Raw genomic sequence first — 25,482 nt, forward strand, 5'->3', positions numbered from 1 at the left:
CCCCCATTGAAGTGGTTCATTCACAAGAATGGTTGATTCTTGAAATGTAAATGAGTGCTCTGAAGCTTTGACAGGCAGCTCACTGACCTTGAGTGTTCATCAATATATTTATTTATTTATTTATTTTTGCTGTTCTCAAAGGGGGCTTCCAAGACAGTGGAGGTGAATATTTATCTGCATGGTTACATTCATGGAGAAAACCCACAACCTTGCTTTCTCCACAGCGACGCCACTGACACTCCCTCATGAGACTCTGGTTGATGTGAGGGTCACAGCAGATGTGCACAGATGTATGATGCATTTAGTTTTTTTGTGCCGTGTATACACTACACACATGAACAAAACGGGTGCACTTCTGTTACAGAAAAGCCTTTCAATGGTCACTGAAATAAGAAAACTGGCTAAGGTATATATATATATATAAAAAACTGTATATAACACTTATGTGTATATATATATATATGTAATTGCGAGGGTGTGTGTGCGTGCGTGTGTGTCGAACAGACATGCAGAGAGAGAGAAGGGGAGAGAAAGGGGGTAGAGAGAGAAATATGGGTGGTAAAGGGGAGGGCGTATGGATCATGCATGTGCATTAACTCCGCTCCAGCGGCACAGCAGCAACAGCAGCAGCAGCAGCAGCAGCAGCAGCAGCACAGGAGGCAACGAGAGAGAGGAAGGCATAGGCGGAGAGTTGGAGGGAGGCTGCTTAGAATAAAAGCTGCAGAGGACCGCTCCACATCACTAAAAGAACAATAGAGGTGTAAGAGAGGAGGGAGGTGGGGGGTGGCCATCAGTGGAGTGAGACAATAACGGAGTAGAAGAGGCATCCTGTAGTCAGTGAGGACTGGAACCGAGGCTCCTGTCTTGTCTGCTCTCCATGTTTTTGGGCACTCACCGTACCATTGCCCTCATCTCCAAAGCCAGGGGAGAATGTCGGGGAAGAAGGAATTTGATGTGAAGCAGATCCTCAGGCTCCGCTGGCGCTGGTTCAGCCACTCGTCCCAAGGTTCGGCAGGAAGCGGTGGTGTCGGCGGGATAGGTTACATTCAGCAGGATGGCACCGACCACAGGGGGACCCCAGTCCAGGGCCGGCTCAAGAGCCATTCCCGGGAAAGGGGTGGAGGACTTAAGAAGTCTAGCAGCCCGGCCCACAGTATCCTGGCGCCGACGCCGGGACCCACTCCCATCAGTGTCAGAGCAGGTCAGCATTCATGGCAGCAACAACAGCAACCCACCGTGCCGGGGCTTCAGGTCAACGAGGACACGTCCAAGAGCGCTTCCTCACCCAGCACCACCAGGAAGGAGGACCCTAACATGGGCAAAGAAGATGTAAAGAGCAGCAAGGAAGAACCTGCGGAGATGGAGGCCAGAGAGAGGTACCACTGTTGACCTCACAGCCCATGTGTTCATGTGGTGCAACTTGAGTCACTTGCATACGCTCACTCCACCTGCACTATCTAATGCATTTTGGTTAAAAAGCGCAGTTGAAAAAAATTGACATTGCTGAGATTCAGAAACATGTTTCTTATTGTGGTTGTTGCGTGGAGCGGTGTAGATAGAAGTGCACTGTCTTACAATGACAGCTCATTCTAATATTTTCTCTCTCTACAACCACGGTCAAACACAAATGTAAGCACTATAGTAATTCTAGAATCCTGTTTGTTTGGAGTCACAGGTTCAAGATCTGGTGTGGAAAGAAAAATATGGAAATTAGACTGGTTGCTGGAGGGCGGCCAGTTTACTTTGTGAGACCCCCCTTGAGTAATGCAGCCTCTTCATTTGACATCCCTCCACAAGCTACCTTACGTATGGTAAAATATTGTACTGTAAACGAAAATGCTTTTCAGAACTATGTTGATCAAGTCGAAGCATTAATGTATCTAAAAAGGGCCTTTGGGTAACTTTGATCAACTGAAAAGTGTATGCTGTGCATGTTAGCTTAGCTTTGAAGTGTCTGGCAAAGTACGTCTAATGAATAAGGCAAGGAGACGCCACTGACCTCGGGACTCACTTTCATGCTCCACAGCTTGTTGGACAGGGTAAATCATTGACATATTATTTTAATTATTCAGTAGACATAAAACCTCAAGTTCATTCCCTTTTGAGCCCAGATTTGCTATCTTCCAATTTGTCATGTCTTTACACCGATGGTGTCCGACTTTCGTGGGGTTAATGTGTTAGGCGAGAAAAAGGCGTGACATCACTTAACAGTCAGTGGGCCTTTTAAACAGAAAGCACCGCTATCACATGAATTACCCGGATGCCCATTAAAGTTACCTGACAAGGCAAATGCCATCACAGCAAGTAGCTGCAGCTCATGGTTTGATTTATCATAATGGAAAGTGTTTTCCAAACCATGGTTCCAAATGTCCACATGTTCATATTAGTCTTTTATTTTTTTAAATAATTTTATGTTGTATGAGAGTTTGGCTGTTAAACTATCAAATCTCTTTGTCTGCTTGCGTGCTTTCTGGCTGCATGCTAAAAGGCAAGCAGCTTCATTTCAAAGATGAAATAATTAATTTTGGCTGTAACTTTCTGAGGGCCTGGCACTATGTTTGCTTCATGTACCTGGTGAGGATTAAAAATTTGACGGCAGTTGCTTTATTTTATAAAAGGGTCAAACTGTATCCATACTACGTATCAAGCGGGGGTTCACTGAAAGTCAGGGATAACAGGATGGACTGGGAATTATTCCAAATTAGCATGCAGTTTTGGAATCAGTTCAACATTCTGCTCTTCATAATTGGCAGATATCCATATTTGGTGTGTGTGTGTGTGTGTGTGGGGGGGGGCTATGTGTGAAGAGTGCATGCATAAGAGATGTGTCCACAGTGGGGGGAAAATGTGTGCTACTCACTTGCTCTCAGGGGGACCGTGAGTTCATGTTGGTCATGTAAAATACAGCAGCACCATCATATTTGACAACGATGGTGAAATATTAAAAGGGCTGCACTCCATGGGATCATAAAACATGCCCTTGGCCTTCTTGCACGGTTTTAGTGACATGCATTTATGGACTTCATAACGGAGCAAAGTAATCTGATATATACAGTCAATTTAATGAGAACACTTTCCTCTGCACACATTAAATTGCTAAACGTCAACACTGATTTTTCACTATTATGAGTTCGACGTAAACTAGAACGACCCTCAGCAGTGTGCAGACCTTTTCCAATGCCCCAAATGTCCACATCTGGATGAAAATTTAAGTTCTTGTAGATATACTTTCTTGTAGAAATGAATGATTGACTGAATGAACAATGAAAACCTTTATCTTGATCTGTTCTGTATTAAATGCCATATGTTCTATGAAAAGTGTTTTAGCTGTAATCTTACATCCACGGATGACGAATTTGATGAACATATATCAGGCTCTTTCAGTCTGTTATTTTACATAACACTGCAAACAAATAAAAGCCCTAACAAACGAATTGGGCTCTGACAGAAAACAGCATTGGTAGTTTATTGTTAACCTACAATGCTGATGAATGAATAAAAATATATAAACAAACAAACAAAAATCAGGAACGAGAGAAAGAGACTAAAGCTTGTTCTCGGGCCAGACACTAATGTAGGAGGAGCTGGTTGTGTGCAATAGACAGGTAGTTTCCAGACAAGCTAACAGTTAGTCTGACTCCCTCACTTTTTTCTTCTAATGCATTGTATTATTTTTTACTTCATCTTCTACCATCCCTACAACTACCACTCTGGCTTTCTGAATGCTCTGTGGCACCTTGCTACCTCTTCCAGGTGAGTCATTCATGATACTATGGTATACATTTGGTTTAGGGAAGGTGACGGAAGTTGATGGAGTCCATTGTGTGTGCATGTGGTTTGCTGTGTTTTTCCCCCCTGTCAAGTGTTGTGTGTAATCATGTTTTAAACATTGGTAGAGATGTTAAAATTGGTACATGCACTTAACAGTGCCATGAAAAAAATGCCCTTTTATAAATGTAATCTTTTGCATACTTTCCCCACGTTAATGTTTAAGATGATCAAAAATAAATCTAACAATCATCCCAATATAGCCTAAATAAATATAAAATGGTTCTTAAAATGTGATTTGATTTATTAGGAAAAAAAAATATTCAAAGCTATCTGACACTATGTGGGAAAAAAAGTACCTGCCTCCTTGCTGAATCAATAATTTACTGTGGTTAATCACATTTTTAGTTCCTATCACTGACAGCGAGCCTAATATTAGTATGCCTAAACAGCCAAACATGATGGTGGTAGTGTGATGGTCTCGGAGTGCTTTGCTACTTCAAGCTGTAAATAATGTATTGTGATTGATGGCACCATAAATTCTGCTTTTTACCAAGAATTCATACTTTTTTCACACATCTGTAACTGGATGTCAATTGCTCAGTCCATAGAGATTAAGCATCACCCACTTAGATGGAGCACCAAATCAGAACACTGACAAGCATTTCTCAAAAAAGTCTCGTGTTAATAAAATAAGAACAAATGCAACCCCTCAACAATTTAAAGTTACACAGGAATAGCGGGAACTGACATCTGAATGGAGCGTCCGTGAGGAGAGTTACGAGGCTAAGTAGGCCAGTGACTGTGTGACACAAGGAGAGCAAGGCAGATGTCACTGAGATGTGCACATTCATTTACTACACCAGCCTGATGCCCCTATTACGTCTCGCATCATAAATCCCTGACACATAATTTGTCACAATTCCTCAGGTTAAATCGACAAATGACTTACATCAGATGTGGAAAAAGTAAAATAGCATTCACCGCCTCTCTCTTCTTGGAAAGTATCACATTAGTGTTAAGATTTTATTCTTCACATATTGTCCAGCCATAGTTTAATGCACTGTTCTTCAAACCGAGGGGCACACAAGTTGTGATTGTGAATCACCTATTTCATTCTATTCATGCTCTATTAGGTACATAATGACTTTGAATAATCATAAGCCTGTTGTCCTGCGGTATATGTATGCTCAATCAAACTTGGGGAGAACAGTAAGTCACAACCAATCTCCCTTTCTCCCACCCTTGTGTCAAATGCAGCTACATATATACATTATTTTTTCCGTCCTCATCCAAACAGGCTCCATAGATGGCACAGACTATATAGCCCATATTAACCTAAAATGAATAAATATATATACAGTATATATAGTATATACATATAATACATCGAAAAAAATATATATATGTGTGTATACACACACACAAATAAAACCCTTACCTCTTGCACATAAACACTAAGAGAGGTTGGAGTCAGCAGTTGTTCGTTTGAATGATATCTCAATTCCCTCTCCGGCGCTTTGGAGAAGAAATACCACCACCATGTCAAAAGCAGTAAGTCAGATATTTGGAGGCCTAATAATACCGCACGCATCACCATGTGTGGCACATGCTACAGAGGTGTCCTCTCAGACATGACATGTTTGTGGATGCATTCAGTATCACATTCTGCAAAATAACCCCCCCCCCCCACCCCTCCCACACACACACATACGTACATATACGAGAGATGATATGCTGGTCACATTCCCTTTTTTCCGTACAAATCAACATCTGCTCTTTTTCCAACCTTGCACATTGAGCTAATTCATAGAAAATAATCCCTTACACAGCCTTTCTTTTACTTTTTGCTGCCATTAGGAAACACCATGACTGTTCTGTAGTATCCCGAGGCACTCATTTCCAGCCATTTGCATTAAAAATCACTGTCATAGATAACTGTAATAAACTGTAAAAATAAATAAATACATATATTGAAGACTTGTAATTTATGGATGCCATCTAATTTATTGCACATATTTAAGCAAGACGCTTATAATAATTTTTTAGATGCTGGTTTGTAACTAAAATATCCCCAATGATTAACATCTACCTAAAGACATACATTTCTCATGATGGCAAAGCACATTAGGAACAGGCAGCATAGTATGCAATTATAGTTATTCCCCACTAAAAGTAATACAACAGCAATGTCAATTCCTTTGTTTTTGTTGTCTACTGAAGACATTTGGGTTTCAGATCAAACGATAAAAATGGGACAAAAGTTCAGAATTTCAGCTTTTAGTTCATGGACTTTACTCTTTAGCAACATGTTGATATGTTAAACGACTCAGGACAGGGAATCTTTTGTTTTAAACCACCACAAGTGAGCAAAATAATTGGAATGGATATTATTAAATTAATAACATTTAATATTTGGTGGGATAATCCTCTCTTGCAATAACTGCATTAAGCCTGCAACCCATCGACTTGACCAGATCGTCACTGTTTATTTGGAATTCATTTCCAGGCCTTTACTGCAGCCTCTTTGAGTTTGTGTTTGTTTCTGTGCGTTTCTCCCGTCAGTGTCCTCTTCAGGAGTTAAAATGCATGCTCTTGGGTTAAGGTTCACTTAGTCACTTGGCCAGTTTAAGACATTCCACTTTCCCCCTGATAAAGGATTTTGTTGTATAGGCAGTGTGTTGTGGGTCATTGTTTTGTGGCATGATAAGGACTGTGCGGACAAGCGTTACAGAATGAATAGATATTTTTCATGTGAGAATGGTTTAAAACTTCCAGTGCAATTATAACCACTGAAAAATCAAGAAATTACAGACAGAAAAGACCACTTTTGTCGTTGCAGCCTCCCAGTTTGGATCTGTATGTATGTATGTATGTATGTATGTATGTATGTATGTATGTATGTATGTATGTATGTATGTATGTATTGTTTTTTTCTCACTCACCCAACTCCACATGCACCCAACTCCAACATGCATGACTGCTAGTGCACCGAGTTGGAAGGAGCTCATGAAATATATACAGTATAAAACTACATGAGGCTTTTGTAAGCTCAAACCAATCTGCCTAGCCCTCGGTGGCAAATAATCATGGCTTGACTTTGCTGCCTGGAAAGCAGCTGATGCTTCACTGAGATCCCCAGTAACATGACTGACTCAAATTTCTTTACCCAGCAGGTCTTATCTGGAGAACAGTCAGACTGATGCAGCATAGGAAGGACATATGATGTGGTTATTTAAATCTGCTCTCGACAGATTAGATATTACTGTGCGTTATCTGCTGAAAAAGCTTTAAACAGACATCATGCCAAATGCATAAAGGCTAAGAAGAGGTTTGATATAAAGTCAAGAGATAAGATCAAAAGGTCGTTAAAAGCCATATAAACCAGTTCCAGGATAACTTTTTTTTTTGCCTTAGCGTAGACTAAACTCCATTACTGAGGGGGGTTTCTAATAATGCCCCCCCGAGCGAAACAAGGTAACCACATCAATGTAAAAACGTATATATTACATAAATGTTCATATTTTATCCCGCATTCTAAAAGTGGAAAATGGTGGTGATTGTTCATGAAAAATATTTTCTCTTAGATTATTTGCTTGTATCAGCTTTTTTGGCTGTAAAATAAAGCAGTGCTGTCAAATGTTTTGGACTTTTGAAACATTTTGCCTAATTAGACAACTTTACAGTGCTGCAAACAAATCATGGCTTTTCTTGGAGACCACAAAAGACCTCTCCGGGCCCCGATAGCATTTGTGACTGAGTGAATTGGTTTGTTATATGCGATGCATTGCAGTGAGCCACAGTCATTTCCCTGAGTCGGGTGTAGTGATGCTTTAGTGCCTTAATAAAATTGGGCTGTATACCTTTGATGATTCCACCCACTCCTGCAAGGGAAATATACACCTCTGAGAAATTTACCGTCCTCTGGAATGCGATGCCAAAGCAATTAGTGTCGGAGAGATGAGCATGCATGAAAAATCCTTTTTAGCAGGCCTTAGAGCCGATACAAAGGGAATGCTTTTATGGCTCTATTGTTGTTCCGACTTGTTTGGTGTTTCTATCCAAGATGAAGCAGTCGTTAGGGTATTATCATGACAGCCCTATGTATTGTGCTTTGCACTTCACCATAACATATCGACAATAAAGACTGACCTGGAGAGACATTTGAGCAATGTTAAAAAGCTCAGCAAAGAAATTTGCACGACTTTAAAAAACAATTCAGAGACAAAAGTCAAACACTAGGCTTAACTTTACAATTGGGTGTTGATCACAATGTTTAATTGACCACCCTCTCCATTCTCCTTGCATAATCAATTTTTGTATGTCAATACTTTGTGCTGCCAACCAAAATGGGAGTCATTGGTCATTCATTGGAACAAATCTGTAACTTGTCTAAATTATGTTGGTCTTATGGCAGCATAATAAGGTTCAATCAGACAAATCAAGTGAACAAGCTGTATAGAAATAAGGTTCAATATGGTATTAACTATTTAAAGTGCTACTGACCAGCTTTTAGTGGACAAAGGACTTGGCCTGTGACTGGTGTTGGTTGGGTTGTGCATTTCAAACCAACTAATTGTATATATTGTTTTTAATTAAAAAAATTACATTTTTAAATGCGTGGCCAGTTAGCATGCCGCCTCACAGTTCTGAAGTGCAGGGTTTGATCTGGCCTTGCTGTGTGGGGTGTGCATGTTCTTTGTCTGGATATTATTAGACTGATTATGTTACAATACCTCAGGGTTAAAATGTTACTACAGTTAGTAATGTTTTCTGATGGCAATGGTTACCCTCTGTAAGTTAAATAGCCACCATTTTGGCTTTCTCCAGCATTATCAGTCTTCACACAGCAGAAGCGTGTTCCTGATGACAGTAAAAATCCTTATGTGACATGATGCGGTTCTTTTTGTGCAAGGAAATAAACAAGCCCAAATGTCAGAATGGACCAGTTCTGTGAAGGGCACCAAGGGATCGGGTTGCATTGTTCGGCACGCATCAGAAGGATTACTGGTGAAACAGCGTGTAATCTCGCAGCCCGCGGAGACGCCGATGTGCTTTCTCACAATGCAGCGATGAACAGGCGTCTACGTTTGTTGAGTTCTCACTGTGATTGGCACACATTTGTGTGAACACAGATAAACACGGGCTGTTCTAAAAGGAAGGCTGTGGATTGTGGTGCTGTTTGTCCCACTGGACTGGGCTACTTAGTTACCCACTTATTCACAGAGTTTAGCCAACAACAGTTTTGATTTCAGCTTGGAAAGATGCAAAAGCACCACAAAGGACAGCTGATTTATGAGTGCCACATGTCCAAATAAGCCCTATTGTTCCCCTCCGCCATCATTCCTATGCTTGCCTATTTGTGTCTTGGATAGCAGAGGAGAACTCAATATTTGAAACTGACATTCAGCTCAGTGGATAGCACAGAAGACTCACGGATAACATGTCTGCTGAGGTTTTGATTTGGGTTTGAATCTCATCTTGGGCCTTCCAGTGTGAAGTTTACATTTACTATAGAGTCCAGGAACTTGAGCATGTTGGGTTGATTGATGATTCCAAATGATCATGAGTGTGAATAAGAAAGGAATCGGTTGTTTCGTCTATATAGTAAAAGCTCTGCGATTAGACGGCGATCAGATCAAGGTGGCCTGAAGTCATCTGGGACAAGCTCAAGATCATCGTTGAGACAAGCACTATAGAAAATCACATCCATGTGATTTAAAGTGGAATTCTTTTTCTAACAATAGAGAGCTATTGTAACTTTAATAAGGGAACAAAAGGACTGAAAGAACACTAATGAGGATCAAACTCAGATCATTCTCATCTTGTCTTCTCCAGGTTGGCTCTGAGTACCTTCACCAGAATGAATACCAACTCCACTGACGAATTCTTCCAGGCCACAAATCACGCTGAGCAGACCTTCCGCAAGATGGAGAACTACCTGCAGCATAAGCAACTCTGTGATGTGCTCCTAATAGCAGGCAATCACAAGATACCAGCTCACAGGTCGGCGCTCCTCCCGGCTTTGATGTACTATTCTGTTACATTTGATGTGAAATGCACAAACTTCATTAAGATTTCCAGTGTGACTGCACGGCTTTGCTCTGGTCTTACCGGCCTGCCTTGTTGAGGACTAATCAAATAATCCTTAGGAGACAGTTGAGCCAATAGATGAGCAAACACATTGTTCACCAGTGCGCAAATAAAACCCACTGCTGTGATCTAATTACACCTCTGCCCTTTCACATTGACGTGTTATATTTGAGACGCAGACGTACACTGGGATCGAAAGCACAGGCGTGTCAGTGTCAATATGTGGACATCATGCCCTTAGGTGACTGGCTGAATGCACCACAATTTGAAACTTATGATGAATTATTGTGCTACTTTATGTATTTTGAATGCCGTATAGTATTGGCTGTCCATTTGTGCATACCGCTTCCACAAGTCTCCTCTGCACATCTAAAACCAACTAGTTGCCGTCTTATTCACTTTTGCATATTGTTCAGGTTTTTAGTTTTTAATTTATCATAGTAAACTAACATCATTTCAAAACCACATAGTACATGGTATAATAGTACTCCAACGTGTGCTTCAATGCATAAGCAATATTCACCCTTACAATACATGCCTGCTGAGCTGCTGCTTTTGAGCCTTACTTGAATTTTCTTTGCACCAGGCTGGTTCTGAGCGCCGTCTCCGACTACTTTGCTGCAATGTTCACAAGCGATGTGAGGGAGGCCAAACAAGAGGAGATCAAGATGGAGGGGGTGGATCCGGATGCCCTCACCTCCCTAGTTCAATTTGCCTACACTGGTGAGTGCTCATGAAGACATTCACAAGCTCTTGCACATCACTATGAGATCCCTGGAACGTGACAGTGATTAAAATGGATCTCTCACTGAGTTGAATGACTGGCCATCCCCATTACTTCATGTTACTTTACGAGCACAATTCTTCTTGCGTATGTAACTAAGCATACTTTTTGACTGTATTTTAAGTATTTAAAATTAAAAACAGAATATTATTATGATAATTTGTTCAACTTATAGGATGGGGTTTAAAAAACAGTTTGGCGTTTATTACGTCAATGAATATTATCACCCAGGAAAAGGAATTACGCTCATTTTTATCTATTCCGTGGTTGCATGGCAGAAATTACGAGTGAACTATATCGCCATTACAGTTTTTTGCCGGCGCAGCTACATTTAGTTGTCACATAAAAAATATAGCTTGCACACTCTGACATTGCAGGTGTCCTTGAGTTGAAAGAGGAGACCATTGAGAGTTTATTGGCGGCAGCTTGCCTCTTGCAGCTCTCACAAGTCATCCAGGTTTGCTGCAACTTCCTGATGAAGCAGCTCCATCCCTCCAACTGCCTGGGTATACGCTCCTTTGCCGACGCGCAGGGCTGCATGGACCTTCTTAACGTGGCTCACAACTACACTATGGTAGGGAAACACGGAAAAATACAAAAATGAAATGCATAGGCCCTCAACTCAAAATGCTTTATATATATTGCAAAATACGCATTGCCTTTGCCGTACCAATGCTAAAAATAATGCTCAGTTTTGATTGACAGGTTGTGATAAGTAGAATGTTTACTATTGTGATGAGAGTTTGCAGAGGTGTGTCTAATAATGCACACCCCCATAGCGTGTTAGAAGCAGCTCTCAGTATGAAATAGTGCAGTACTAAACCATTTTAAATTACAACTACAACAAGAAACATTGTAAAATGAATACCTTTCGAGACCGTGGCCAATTTCAATAAACATAATTTATATACAGCTGAAATGCAAATGTTGTCTTCCTCTCCATTTCTTTCTGGTCTGTGGTTCAAAATGAAGAGACATACATGCACAATTGTCTACAATAATTCAGTGTATTTATTCATGCTATTTATTTATACTATTTATTATTCAGTACATTATTTCATTGTATTCTGAAGCTTGACCAAGGACTAAGACTACAAATTAGCCAATGCTAGAGATATTTATGCATCACATTTCTCCATTTTTAAAATAGCATTTTGATTTTAATTTATTATTCATTTTAATACCATGAAATTTAAGAGTCAATCACATACATTTAGCAAGCACATTTCTTTTTCAAATCTCTCAAAGCTGATGGTATATTGATTGTACACTCTGCTTATGTCTCACTCTCAGCCTTCTCACTCAGGATCTTCATCTGTCTGTCTGTCCTGCTCTGTGTCCAACTAGTGTCGCCCAAGTCCTCTGGCTCTCTGTGTGGTGCTCTCAACTTGCTTCTTCCAGCTCTCGCAACATCATCATCTCATCTGGCTCTGTCTGATTGTTATTCATCTTTATGGTGCAGAAATGTAGTCCTATACCTATTTTCTCTTCATTTTTACCTTTAGACAAAAATCAATGGAGAGATATTCACAACATTTGAGTCTATAAATCAATGTTCTTTAGGCTACTATTGCTGGTTTGCTTTTTGTGACACCAAATATTGACGAGTGTACGGTATGAAAGAATTGGGTATTCCATTCTTAATCACAAATACTGGAATTGATCTAAAAAAGCAGGTGTGGTAAATAAAAATCTAAATGGAGCATTTTAAACACCACAAGTTTTACTTTACATTATTTCAGTCACAGTAATAATAAAATGTCAATTTGTTGTTGCATATGAGGCGATGACGAGTGAGCGTTTCATGAGACCCTCTGCATTGCTTGAGTGAATCGTACATCCTGTGCTTCAATACAATTGTCGAAAATTGTGCATGCATGCATAAGGTCAACATAGCAAAATAAAATGTATAATTATAATGACATTTCGAAATGCTTATGAAAACATGCAATTTATACTCTTAAAATTATGGTGAACTCAAGTAATGGCTCTTTTTATAAATGGAATGTAATCCAATCAATTTTCCATTTTTACGGCATATTTATTAGGTACATGATACATAGTAACATAGACATGGAACCACACCTCTTTTCCACCTAACAGTCCTTCCCAGTGAGAGTTAGTAGTTGACACTCTATTTTCTTCCCCACTGTAATTCTGCCACAGTCTCCATTTGACAGCTCAGTGTCAAGCAGCTCCTTTGGCATCCTTGCAGGTTGGCCATGGAGACTGAGAGGCTAAGGACAAATATCAAGGTGAGGAAACATCAGAGGCAAAGACAGGCCAAATTGGTTGAATGCATTGGGGCAAAAATAGTTGCAGCTGACAGGTGATTTAGCTAGACTCTCATAAATCATAAATAGGGGTGAAATCAGATTTAAATAAAACTGCATGTACAACGGATATTATCCAAACGAGGTATGATAAGAATATATTAATGTATAAAAAACACAAAGAAGTTTGTCTAGTACACTAAACAGCATTCCTGTACTATATACGTACATCCAATCTTAAAAACATAGAAAATAATGTGCCAACATTCCCCAATGACTAATTAGATGAATAAAATTAATAAATTTACTTCATAGTAGATTAAGTAGAATATGTCTTATATTATAAGATACATGTCTTATATTATATAACAGCGGTTTCATACAGTACGTGGACTCTGCAACAAGGAGGCAATAAAAGTGTACCTCTGGTATGCTAAATTGCAACATAACCTGAGGTCTTGTATGTTTTCATTAAAATAAGTGCATTTTATTCATGCGTTATTGAATTTTATTTTAATAATTGAGATTTATGTTTTATATACAGCACTTTATTACAACTGGGAATGTTGCTAAAGTGCACTAGACGTTGAGTTGGGATATTTGATAAATTACCGTATATTGTTTTCAGTCTTCTCCCCAAAATACTACTATCAATTCCATAGTCTTTTCATAACAATTATTTTTTTAAATAAATGTCATGGAATGCGCCCGCGACCCCCGTGGGGACAAGCGTTACAGAAGATGGATGGATGGATGGATGGATGGATGGATGGATGGATGGATGGATGGATGGATGGATGGATGGATGAATCTTCCATTGCATCCATTCCATGGCATTGCATGTCATGCAATGCTGCAAATTCCTTTGGAGTTGAGCACACATCCGCTTTATCTCCATCCCCTATTTTGAGACTAGTTGCATTCAAATAACCTTTCATAACCTGTAAAGAAATGAAGATGTCTCATTTATGTTTATTATCTATTTTATGTGAAGAGAAATGGTTGACATTCACATATGAATAGAAATGAAAGGTTTGATGCCTTCAGTTGATCTAATTTATTTCAGCAGCTGCCAGTAAGAGATACCGTGTAGCTGCACATTGATTAGTGCAACCAGCTCAACCTGGAAATGGAATTCCTGTTACATTTTAGAAAGAAATATTTGCATTGGATTAAGATTCATACACATGCTTGTCAGATAAGGTCTTGGCTGGCCATGCAGGAGTGACACAGCTGGGTATTCGTTATCTCCTAAAGGACATCTGCTCAGCCTGTTTACAAAGCTGGCTTCCGGGATCAGGAGGTTAATCTAATCATCAAACTGCACAGGATGGCTGAACTTCCTGTTCAATTGCTTCGGTAATGAGCAGAAAAAAAGTAGGAAGTCTGTATGCTACTTTAGCAGTGAGGATAGTTTTGTTTTAATAAGCTTGTTTTTTCCTGACCGATAAAGTTTGTATCTCATTTTAGAAATGTTCTTTTAATTGTGTCTTAATTCATGCACCTTAACTTTATTATAATCTAAAAGGCGATTTACTCAAGAGCAGACATTTATCGGCATGTCGAAGATATAAAATACATGACAATAATTAAACAGTTTGTGAGTGGTCTGACCAATTGGAGTGATGACCACTTTTAAACTCCGCCGATAAAAATGCTATTAAAACAGTAAATAAAACAGTGGAATAGCACTATGGTGTAACAAGTCACACTTATAAGCCTTATTTACATGAATACAAAGAATAGTAAGTGATACAAATTGGGTTATCAAAACTAAAAATTACTTTGCAGGCTGTGCCAGATGAGATAAAGGCAATGCAGTGTTGCTCTCACTTCATTTAGGCATCCTAAATCAGTGTCCAAGTAGAAAAGAAACACCAAAATACATGTCATTCATGAAATCTAAACTCATCAATTAATTTCTCACCTTAGAATTTGCTGTTGTTACCACTTTTAATGTCTTCATAAACAGCGTGATTGGAGGCGGTAATTTGATTCCTACAAATCATGGCTTGCTAGCCTCATGACTGACTACAGCTTGGCCCGGTGAGGTTGCTCTGATTCTCACCTCTCAATTGTGCTCTGAGGAGCTCTCTGTTTGTAAAAAAAATGGGTTTCTATTGTAATGGTGTGGATGCTATTTGCAAAACAAAGTGAATATATATTCTTCTTAGCAACAATTATTTGTTTTATTTCTGAATTAGTCTGGAACAATATGATTTTTAAAGAAGCACTCCAAATATTTCCAAATGTTTGAAGGCAGAAATTCATATATTGGAAAACGTATCTAATACAGGGGAAAAAAAGAAAGCCTAGCTCTGTGTCAATGGTGAATGGTGATGTTATTACATTAGTTGGTCGTTTAAATACTTTAATTGTTCTCTTGAGTGTAACTAGACAATTTCCTAAGCACTCTGATATCAGTTAAGGTATGCAAAATTGGCATGAAACTTATTATATTTACATGTAACTTATGCCTCTTGATTGAGAAGCAAGTCACCCACTCTTTCTTCTTTTCATCTAAGGATATATTACAAGTAATGATTAGTGCACTGGCTATGTTTTATCTTTTGTCCAAAGCAGAAGATATTAAACAGTTAAAGCAAACAAATATTTTTGTATTATTTCATTCCTTCACCCAATGAAAATAGACTAGAATCAACAATTGTGTTGAAACGCAGTATTGATAATGAAATTGAAATAGTTAAATTCCAAATCCTCAATTCTATCCCTAAACATGAAATTGATTGTTAAATAATCAGTCTTGGAGTAACTGAGGCACCCACTTAACTGCAAATATCATAGGCACAGTTGATTGAATTCTTTCAAATTGGTAAGAAGAACAACATTGACACGAGTCAAAGCCTACATCTGAAAGCAATCCCCTGTAGTTAGCATAATTAGGCTCGGGACAATTAAGCATCTTCTTTGGTGTACCCCCCCTCACACTTCTGTTTACTATATATCAAAATGACTGATATGGTAAAAAGTCAAATGGTGATACAGTATCCATTGCGTTTACACAGTAATGTCTACGGTGCAGTCAACCAGCTAAATGGAAAAACAACATGAGTTCTAATTCAATTGACTTGTCATAGAAAGTAAAGCTGATTTCTCCATTCCTCTTTTGCAGGGCTTTAATAGATGCATATCCTCTCTCGCTACTCTTGTTTTACCCACCAGTGAGTTTGCAAGCCAATGAAATCACATCCTTTAAAATCATTATGAAACAAACACTGTTTAGCTTTCAATCGTCTTGTCAGCCTGGTAATTAGAACCTACTGCTCCTAAAGCAACGTCAAAGAGTCTCCCCATCAAGTGTAACCACATCTGATCAATGCACATCCTTCTTTTCATTAAAGCTTGTGGTATAGAGCTCTCAGATCCTGCTCTTGTAATGGAGCCGAGCGAAACACTGTAATCTGGACGTTAATGATCAATACTGGGCTTGTTTTAGATAATTGTTAAGCAACCACTAAGGCATCTTAACAATGAATACTTTGTTTCCAAAGAAAATATGTTCAGTTCTCCCGGTTGGACTTAGGCATGGTGCTAAGATAATACAGGGGCGTTTTATATCACATCATCTCTAATGGAAGTGCCCTGCGATAGTGCCCTTGAAAAGGTTGCCGCACAGTGTTGTAACATGGCCCTGGCTGCAGGCCAGTAAAATGAAGATCAATCTTTAGGAGGGCAATACCGAAGAGCTTCCACATCAAAAGTTGCAGCGCCGTGATGATAATGCAGGGCTTTTCTGTTGCTCGTTAAAATAGCTTATAAAAAGACTTAATGGTGTCATGTATGATCAGCGGCAAAAATGCTTTGTAAGCTGATGAAGGTTTTCAAGGGAGATTTTTTTCAGTTGGGCCTGCTTGGTGCCTCCATCATTTTATTTAATAAGTGACAGTTATATCTATGCCTTTGGAATTTGAAGCAACGGAGCATAAGTCATCGCTGTTATCGGCTATGAGAAGACTGTGGAAGCCTGAACTCTCCTCTCTGTGCTTTCATACCTTAGCTCTCCTTGCTACAGTAATAAAAATGGACACACAGACCCATGCATCAGGCGAAGTTCTGGTCTAATGACTGATGATTATCTGTCTCTGGCATCTCTAAAACCAGGAAAACTTTCTGGAGGTCATTCAGAACCAGGAGTTTCTTCTGCTACCCACAACTGAGATAGTTAAGCTGCTGTCCAGTGATGACATCAACGTGCCTGATGAGGAGACCATCTTCCAGGCCTTGATGATGTGGGTGAGATACGACGTCCAGCATCGACAACAGGATCTCGGAGTCCTTCTGTCTTTCATTCGCCTGCCTCTTCTTCCTGCACAGGTGACACATCATGTCTTCTTACTTGAAGTTATATGATTATGGCGGCTGTTCATAGATTTATGAAACGTCACATTGGTCTAGCGAGTTCAGGCACTGTGTTCTGCATTGACTATGTCCGGGTGGCGACTATACGTATCGAGCCACCTGAAGTTCAGGGACACTGGCCTGATTGGGTCAGTTTATTTCCTAAATAAACAGGAATAAATCAACATGTTCTTGCTTTTTAAATATTTAATTTTCAATGTTTTCAGTTGTGGCCACTTAAACTGATCAGTTGTCATTGATCTTTTTAACCTCACTGTGCACATTATTTTGGGCATCAGATTAAATCCTTTAGATGGACTTTCTGCCACCAAATTGTGACTTCTGCTGCACATCGAGATTAATAAATGTTTTGTCCGATTTAGTGCACTTGTGTGTGTTTTTTTTTTAAATGCAGCTCATTGCTGATCTGGAAAACAACAAGATGTTCTCTGATGATCTGGAATGCCAAAAACTGTTGATGGAGGCCATGAAGTATCATCTTCTCCCTGAGCGCCGTCCCATGTTTCAGAGCCCAAGAACCAAACCCAGAAAGTCCACAGTGGGGGCACTTTATGCCGTTGGTGGGATGGATGCTACCAAGGGTACAGTATGACCCATTTACACCAGATATTATTATTATCATTATTATTATAAGAGTACAATATGACCCATTTACACCAGATATCTACAGACAGCAAAGCAGTCGATCTCCAATGAGATTTGTGTCTTTTAGGTTCAACCACCATTGAGAAGTATGACCTGCGCACCAACACTTGGGTCCCACTTGGAGTTATGAACGGACGCCGGCTGCAGTTTGGTGTAGCTGTTATAGAAAATAAGCTGTATGTAGTTGGTGGAAGAGATGGGCTCAAGACCTCCAACATGGTGGAGTGTTATAATCCAGTCAACAAAGTGTGGTCAACCATGCCCCCCATGTCAACACACCGACATGGACTTGGTGAGTGGATGTCCGTCTGGTTGGGTCTGGTTGGTTGGTGTTTTACAACCGTTATTGGTCTAAGAGACCCATTTTGCATTAGAAAAAAAGTATGAAATGAAATCAATGAACTTGTCTCAATTGACTCGTCTGTGATTTCCCCAAAACAATTTGAAATGTGGGCTCACCAGACCACTTGTGGTCACACTTGTCCACTTTGTGGCAGTCCGTTTTAGATGAGACTTTAAGGAACCCAATCATGTCACTCCCCTGTTTTCAATTTACCTGTTCAATGTTCCAAAAAATAATTTTAGTTGAATTTAGTTTCATAATTATATTATATTATTATTATAATATTTAGCATTCATTAATTATTTATTAGATCGATCGATCGATCGATAGATAGATAGATCGATCGATCGATCGATCGATCGATCGATCGATCGATCGATAGATAGATAGATAGATAGATAGATAGATAGATAGATAGATAGATAGATAGATAGATAGATAGATAGATAGATAGATAGATAGATAGATAGATAGATAGATAGATAGATAGATTTTTGTTTAGTCAACAAAGTTTGATAGCGATACAGGACACTTTCTGGATGTATGCTCCAACCGGTACCTGCTAACATGCTGTGAATTTGAAATTAAACATATCTTTAGAGATACACCTTTGATATATTCTATTTGCCCGATCAAAGCAATGTGGGCAGTGCTGTCCCGGATCTTCCTCAATCCTCCCTGCCCGACAAATCTCATATCAGAAGCGTTTTGATTCATGGTTGAAAGAGGTCTGGGTAACAGAACATCGAGATCTTGTCAAAGCTTCGTGGGGCCTGGGGTTTCAGTAAACCCGAGCGAGAGCACACTTTACACATCACCTAGGTGTTTCTTTGATGTTTTGTTCAGCCCAAATATCTGCCTGCTCTGATTGTGCCATGCTTATTTCCAGTGGAAATATATTTGCGCTGTACGTTTCCCAGTGTCCCCACAGCTTACAGGGGAAGACAAGCAAAAACAATTCATCTTAATTTCTCAAACCACATTAAAAGAGAGCTTCACCCTTCAGAATTGCTTCTTGACGACAGTGTTGGTTTAATTCAGCCCTCTCTTAGTGCAGCATTGTCCTTTGGTTCCTCCCACAAAATCATTAAACTTTCACCACTGAACTATAACTTAGAAATATGTTGTGCGCTATTGTAAAACAGGCTTCCGCTGTGATTTGAGACCAAAGAAAAACAAGGCGGTTTCATTATCTTCCTGTTGGAAAAGGTTTGCCCAGTTGCAGCTCACAATTTATGTGTTGTTCTGTGATTTATGGTTGACTTAAGATGCCAAGCAAGCGTCACTGCAGATAGGTGCCACTACTAAATAAAATGTTATGATTATATTTGTAATAGTAGTAGCAATTGAAGAATTTGTAGTGTTGAGGTAGAAATAAAACTATAGCATTTCTAATAAATAATTGTAACAGCACTGATTGTGATAGAATCAGCAATTACAGAAATAATAACATTGGTATTGTCGCAGTAGTAATAGCAGTATGGTAACTATGTATAGATGCAGTGATAAATATATACATTGAATAACAATTGCCCCAGTAGCTTGCTATTGCAGTGGAAGTTTTGGAAGTATGAGGTACATGCATGTTATCATGCACAGCTCTCGGTTTATTAGGCAACAGCATCTGCCCTGCAATATGTGCAGGTATTGCTGTGCTGGAGGGCCCCATGTATGCTGTAGGCGGTCATGATGGTTGGAGCTATCTCAACACAGTGGAGCGTTGGGACCCGCAGGCCCGACAATGGAACTATGTTGCCAGTATGTCGACACCACGGAGCACCATGGGAGTCACCGCACTCAATGGGAAGTACGTTGTTTGGCCTTTTCTGACCCTTGCCGACAGCCTGTGCAGGGCAAAATGCTGATTTATGCAATATGTAAGGAAAAACTTCCTGACCATCTGCTGCTTTGTTTCGAGTCTTGGGACAAAATTGATGGAAATGTGAGGTGGGAAAAAAACAACTGGGAGATGTATGTGTGTGTGTGGGGGGGGGGGGGGGCTAAAACCCCCCAAAACATACCACATTCAGAGGACTCGAACAGTACTTCTAAATTATTAATACGTAGTGCCGCTTAAGAAGCTACTACTTGGTTACAAGAGCTGAAATACATATCGTGTCCTTACAAAGACAATGATTTTAATCTAATTCCTACATTACATTCATTGTGAAATAATAAACTCTCTGATAGTGTCAAATAAAACGATGCATTATTATAAGTAAATTACCAATTAACTGAGTGAGTGAGTACCTGAGTGAGTGCCTGAGTGAGTGCCTGAGTGAGTGAGTGAGTGTGTGACTGAGTGAGTGAGTGAGTGAGTGAGTGAGTGAGTGAGTGAGTGAGTGAGTGAGTGAGTGAGTGAGTGAGTGAGTGAGGCTGATTTTCTTCAGGTGGCTTTTTATATCCACTGTATGTAGGTCCGAGTAACGTTTTTCTATGTAGCACTCAGAGGCCCCTGAAAGTGCTTCACGTAAAGTGACTGTTGTATGTTCTGCATGTGTTGTGTAAGCAGAAAGCCTCATTTGTGATGCTCTAGCCAGATTACCAAAATCTAATCGGTCAATAACAATCATTATCAGAAATTAAACCGTCACAAAAGTAAACAAGGACTGTACCACAGGGGTTGACTGCGCTGGTTTAGATTGTAGTATACTTTCAAGAATGCGAGTATGCAGTAGTTGCACAATTTTATGTGAAATACTGGAAATGATGAAGCGGTATACACATGAGATGCGTGACTTTAACGACACTTTTAATCCAAATCAGTACGTTGTCTGATAATTCAGCCCCAGTATGTGAAAAGGACTGTAACAATAAACTCTCATTTGACTTTAAATATATTGGTAATGAAACCACCCCCCGCCCCCAAAAAGACAGAAAAAAAACAAGGATTCTATGCTAAGATGTTGTGTTGGAGCAAATGCAGAGGTATTTTGAAATGTAGGTAAAAAAATACAACAAGGAAACCTTTTTCCAAGTCTCTATTGTCTTGCTGTTGGGCCTGTGGGCTCCCGGCTCTGAAAGCACTCGTGATGATTCTGGCTGGAAACATAGCCGACAAACTCTGCTTCTCAGCAGTGGGACAGTAGACTTGAAACATTACGCTACTTTCCTTAATATCAGTGGTGGGACTTGCATTTGGTACCGGGGCCCTCAGTGGGGTCTTACCCAATTTAGAATTATAGAAGCCATCAATACAATCCAAAATTACCATTCAATTGGACACAAATGTGTCTCGTCGATTATTTGGACCAGTTCAAAATCAAAATTGATCCATTGATGTATTTTTTGTATTGATGTATATTTATACAGAAGGTCAACCAGTCGTTTCTGAATTGTGGTTTACTTTATTAAACAATCCATAGTGAGTTTTTTTTTTATCTTGCACTCGTCAAATACTCTTAAAATAATTTGTAACCAGATAAATACCAGTATGAAAAGGTTTATTTCCATAAACCTGTTCCATTGTTTACATTTTCAAATGAACACTTCTACAACAATCCTAAAAAATCACAATGCCCTATCACTGGTAGGCTATTTTTGTAACAACCCGCGGGCTATTCATGCGAACCTTGAGGACTACCTGGTGGTGATCTCCAATTTCGAGAAAGTTTGTTAGTTTTTACTTTTGAAGAAATGCTTATTTGTTTGAGTTTTTATTAGCTTTAGAATTAGTTTTAATATGTTATATACATGGAATATACATGGAATATTTGTTGTGTGCAAGATAAAATAAATAAATCAAACTAGAATTTTCAAATATCTGTTTGATCCTCTTTCTATGCAGATGTACTACAGCAGCACCAAAATAAATAGATTCAAAATGACAAAGACAACCAAAGTACAATTTAATTCTGATTATAATTAGTTTTGTAAACAAAAGGCGCTGTTGATTTTTTTTTTTTAAATCTCTTTCAGTAACTGAGATCATTACACATTTGTGCTTTTACATTCCCAGATTGTTTGCAGTGGGTGGCCGGGATGGCAGCTCATGTCTGAGATCTATGGAATGCTTCGACCCTCACACTAACAAGTGGAGCATGTGCGCCCCGATGGCCAAGAGGCGAGGGGGAGTGGGTGTGGCCACCTACAATAACTTCCTCTATGCTGTAGGCGGACACGACGCCCCGGCCTCCAACCACTGTTCCCGACTCTCGGACTGTGTTGAGAGGTGGGAGAACTTATTTTCCTCCGGAGAACATGTACAGAGAAATGTTACACAAACAAAATTTGGTTTGGCGCGAGGAATTCACTCATGGGTGTGGACACTTATGACTTTCTTTCACTAGAACAAAAGATGATTTGTTTCCCCAGACTGAGGTCATGGTTTCCATCAGTTCGTATATTTCCTGGTGTGTAGCACCACCTAGTGGTTTTTATGGATATGTAAGTGAATTTATACCAGTAGTAGTAATTGCTTGCTCAGCCCCTCTTATGAAAATCTGCAAATTATTTACGATATCTGATCATATTCATATATCCAATATTATTAATATAATGGTAATAATGCATTAAAATAGTGATTAAATATGAATTATATTACCCGCTTTTGGGGTCTATCCAAGTAGGAGTTGTATGGTTTATATGAAATGAAGTGTTGACAGACTCAAAGTAAATTTTCAGTTTTGTTTGAGTGGCAAATGGCAGCTATACATTTTTTTTTAAATAATTATCCATTTGGCTTGCTCAAACGCAAAGATTTTAGGCATGTATGCATTTATTCTTTGTCAATTTTTAAATGTAATGACTTTGCACTTTGAAAATCCATTCATCATCTTGATTATTAATTATAATGGAATGCTTGAGTGATCTCCGCAGATTGAGAAAGTAATTGAAAGCTGAGGTTTTTCCAGTAACTGTTTTATGGATCGAACATTTGCAGCGTGACTCACTTTAACTAATTCTTAAAATAAGTACTGTAATGCATGTATATGTAAAATGAGATTTTACAGTGCTAACACGCAGCACAAGATATACAACAAAGCAAACTGCATTGCTCCAATTCACAAGTTAAAATCATTAAATGTAGTTCAAGTCATAAATCAATGACACATCACATGGGATGACTTTAGACCGCCCAAAACCAACCGTCAATATGATGCGCCCATATTTAATTTGACTCTTTTTGGACCCATCGTCTGCCAGCTGCTATTTCCAAGAGTTTCACTTTTTCAAGAGCGAAAAGACCCATGAGTGAATCCTACGGCCTCTGTGATTAAGAGAAAAGCGAAAAACAAATTATGCATTTGTTTTGCTGTTTGCCGATTAGGGCAAAGGGATGAATTAAAATTTAGATAATGCTTTCCAGTCACTGATGGTGTAGCAATATAGTCCCCTGGTTTGGGTGCAGACAGCGCAGATTCAATTTGCACTTCGTAAATGTGTGTGAGTGGTTGATTGTCTCGATGTGTACCTACCAAGTGACTGGTGACCAGTCCAGGGTGCTCAGCTCACTGAAACCCTTGACACGATAAAAAGTATTCCGTTGTTGCAGTAGATACACAAAAATAAAGTATCTTGCTGATATTCTTGAAAAGAAACAGTTTACTATTAAACAGAGTGTATTGTACTTACACAATCGATTTGTATGAAACAAATGTAAATAGTGAACTAAACATAGTTAAATCCTCTGAGTCACAGTATTATGCACAGGTTGAATATTCATTGAGTTATTCTTTTGCAGTCCAAAAGAGGGAACCCACATGATACTTGTTCCACACTTTGAGAATCACTGCAAAGAAGCTTGAGCTATTAAAAAGAGGATACATTTGAAAACATTACAATTTTGTACACTTAATTCCCAGAATTTTGGGAACTGCGTTCAGTATATTTCACAACGCTTAGAACGCAATTTAAAAAAACAAAACATTTGTCTCGTTACAGGTTTGACCCCAAGACAGACACGTGGACAACTGTGTCCTCTCTCAGTGTTCCTCGAGATGCAGTGGGCGTCTGCCTGCTGGGTGACAGGCTGTACGCTGTGGGTGGATATGATGGGCAAGCCTACCTTAACACTGTTGAGTCATACGATGCGCAGAACAATGACTGGACCGAGGTACTATGCTGAACGATACGAATTTACATTGTAGCCATAACAAGCTCGGTATCAATAATTCTGAAATTATAAAGAAAAGTAGAAAATGCACATAGTCCTTATCAATGCAAATTGAATGACTATTTGTTGTAAGCTTGTTTTTAATTATCGACTGTGTTTTTCCAATCTTGTTTTCATCTCGCTCGAGGCATAGTGGAACTATTTGAATTCCTGAAATGAGAAACTGCATGTTAACCTATTTTTTTGTTCTGCAGGAGGTCCCTCTAAACATTGGCAGGGCAGGTGCTTGTGTGGTGGTGGTGAAACTGCCTTGAGCGCTTTTTGTCCCACGCCCGCTTGATATAAACAAATGAAGAAGAGCGGACCACCAAAACAACAAAGACACGTCCTCTGAGAGACACTTGTTTTTATCCTTACTGCTTTCCAGATTTTTGAGAAAATAAAAAACGTGACCAAGTCTACCCCCACCCCCCCGTCCATCATCGCGCACGTGTGGGCCCACTCGGGAGGACCCGCTCCCAAACTGGAATGTGCATTCTTGACATTCTCAACAGATCAACAATTTTCATATTTTTGGCCAAGCTGTAAAAGCTTGCCAAGAAGTTGATGTATTGCTTTGTTATTCTGGTTTTACAAAAAAGGAAAGAAAGCTCTGTGTAAGACGACATTTTGGTCACATCATCTGAACTACAGATTTATACGTGAACATTTTCTTATGGTTGTCGTCTCGACTAAATATTTTTGGGTTACTTTTTTCCCTTTACAGCAATTCAAGCAAACACGTCACTGTGAATAATAAAAACAAGAAAGGTATTAGTTTTTTTTGGTGGCTAATGTATTAAAATATGTTGCTTCCTGTCAAGCCTGTAGCATTACAGAACATCAGTCATCTGCTTGCCCTTCAAACTCTGGCGGATTGAATAAAAGTTTACACAATTGTGAATTACACAAAATATATCATAATGATATTTCACATTGCTACAATTGTGTTGATAATTCCCGTTTAAAGCTGTGTGCTCAGATTACTGCAGTTATTTATTTCTTTTGTGCGCACAAGGCGAAAGTATTTAATCACAATATCAAGTTTATTGTGTTCTGTACGAGACATCTAGGATCACATATGGTTAGTGCTTATTGTCCA

General features: G+C 39.3%; 1 protein-coding gene across 1 annotated transcript; it reads left to right on the forward strand.

Annotated features, from left to right (window-relative positions):
- The first annotated feature begins 806 nt into the window (after nucleotides 1-806).
- klhl4 (kelch-like family member 4) lies at nucleotides 807-25,482 on the forward strand. The gene is made up of 11 exons (XM_085905666.1): nucleotides 807-1,376; nucleotides 9,607-9,774; nucleotides 10,448-10,584; nucleotides 11,023-11,219; nucleotides 17,041-17,253; nucleotides 17,693-17,879; nucleotides 18,011-18,235; nucleotides 19,931-20,093; nucleotides 22,245-22,457; nucleotides 24,170-24,341; nucleotides 24,596-25,482. The coding sequence occupies exons 1-11, from the start codon at nucleotides 931-933 to the stop codon at nucleotides 24,653-24,655; spliced, it is 2,181 nt and encodes a 726-aa protein (XP_085761792.1). The 5' UTR covers nucleotides 807-930; the 3' UTR covers nucleotides 24,656-25,482.

The sequence above is a fragment of the Syngnathus leptorhynchus genome, chromosome 2, assembly GCF_054491065.1.
Source record: "Syngnathus leptorhynchus isolate UIUO chromosome 2, UIUO_Slep, whole genome shotgun sequence".
In the NCBI taxonomy this organism is placed as follows: domain Eukaryota; kingdom Metazoa; phylum Chordata; class Actinopteri; order Syngnathiformes; family Syngnathidae; genus Syngnathus; species Syngnathus leptorhynchus.

Bases quoted from the DNA above. Each gene is read 5' to 3' on its own strand.
- klhl4 (XM_085905666.1), top strand. From the start codon at position 931: ATGTCGGGGAAGAAGGAATTTGATGTGAAGCAGATCCTCAGGCTCCGC. The intron at 1,377-9,606 runs GTACCACTGTTG...TGTCTTCTCCAG, and splicing joins GAGATGGAGGCCAGAGAGAG to GTTGGCTCTGAGTACCTTCA. The intron at 17,880-18,010 runs GTACAGTATGAC...TGTGTCTTTTAG, and splicing joins TGGGATGGATGCTACCAAGG to GTTCAACCACCATTGAGAAG.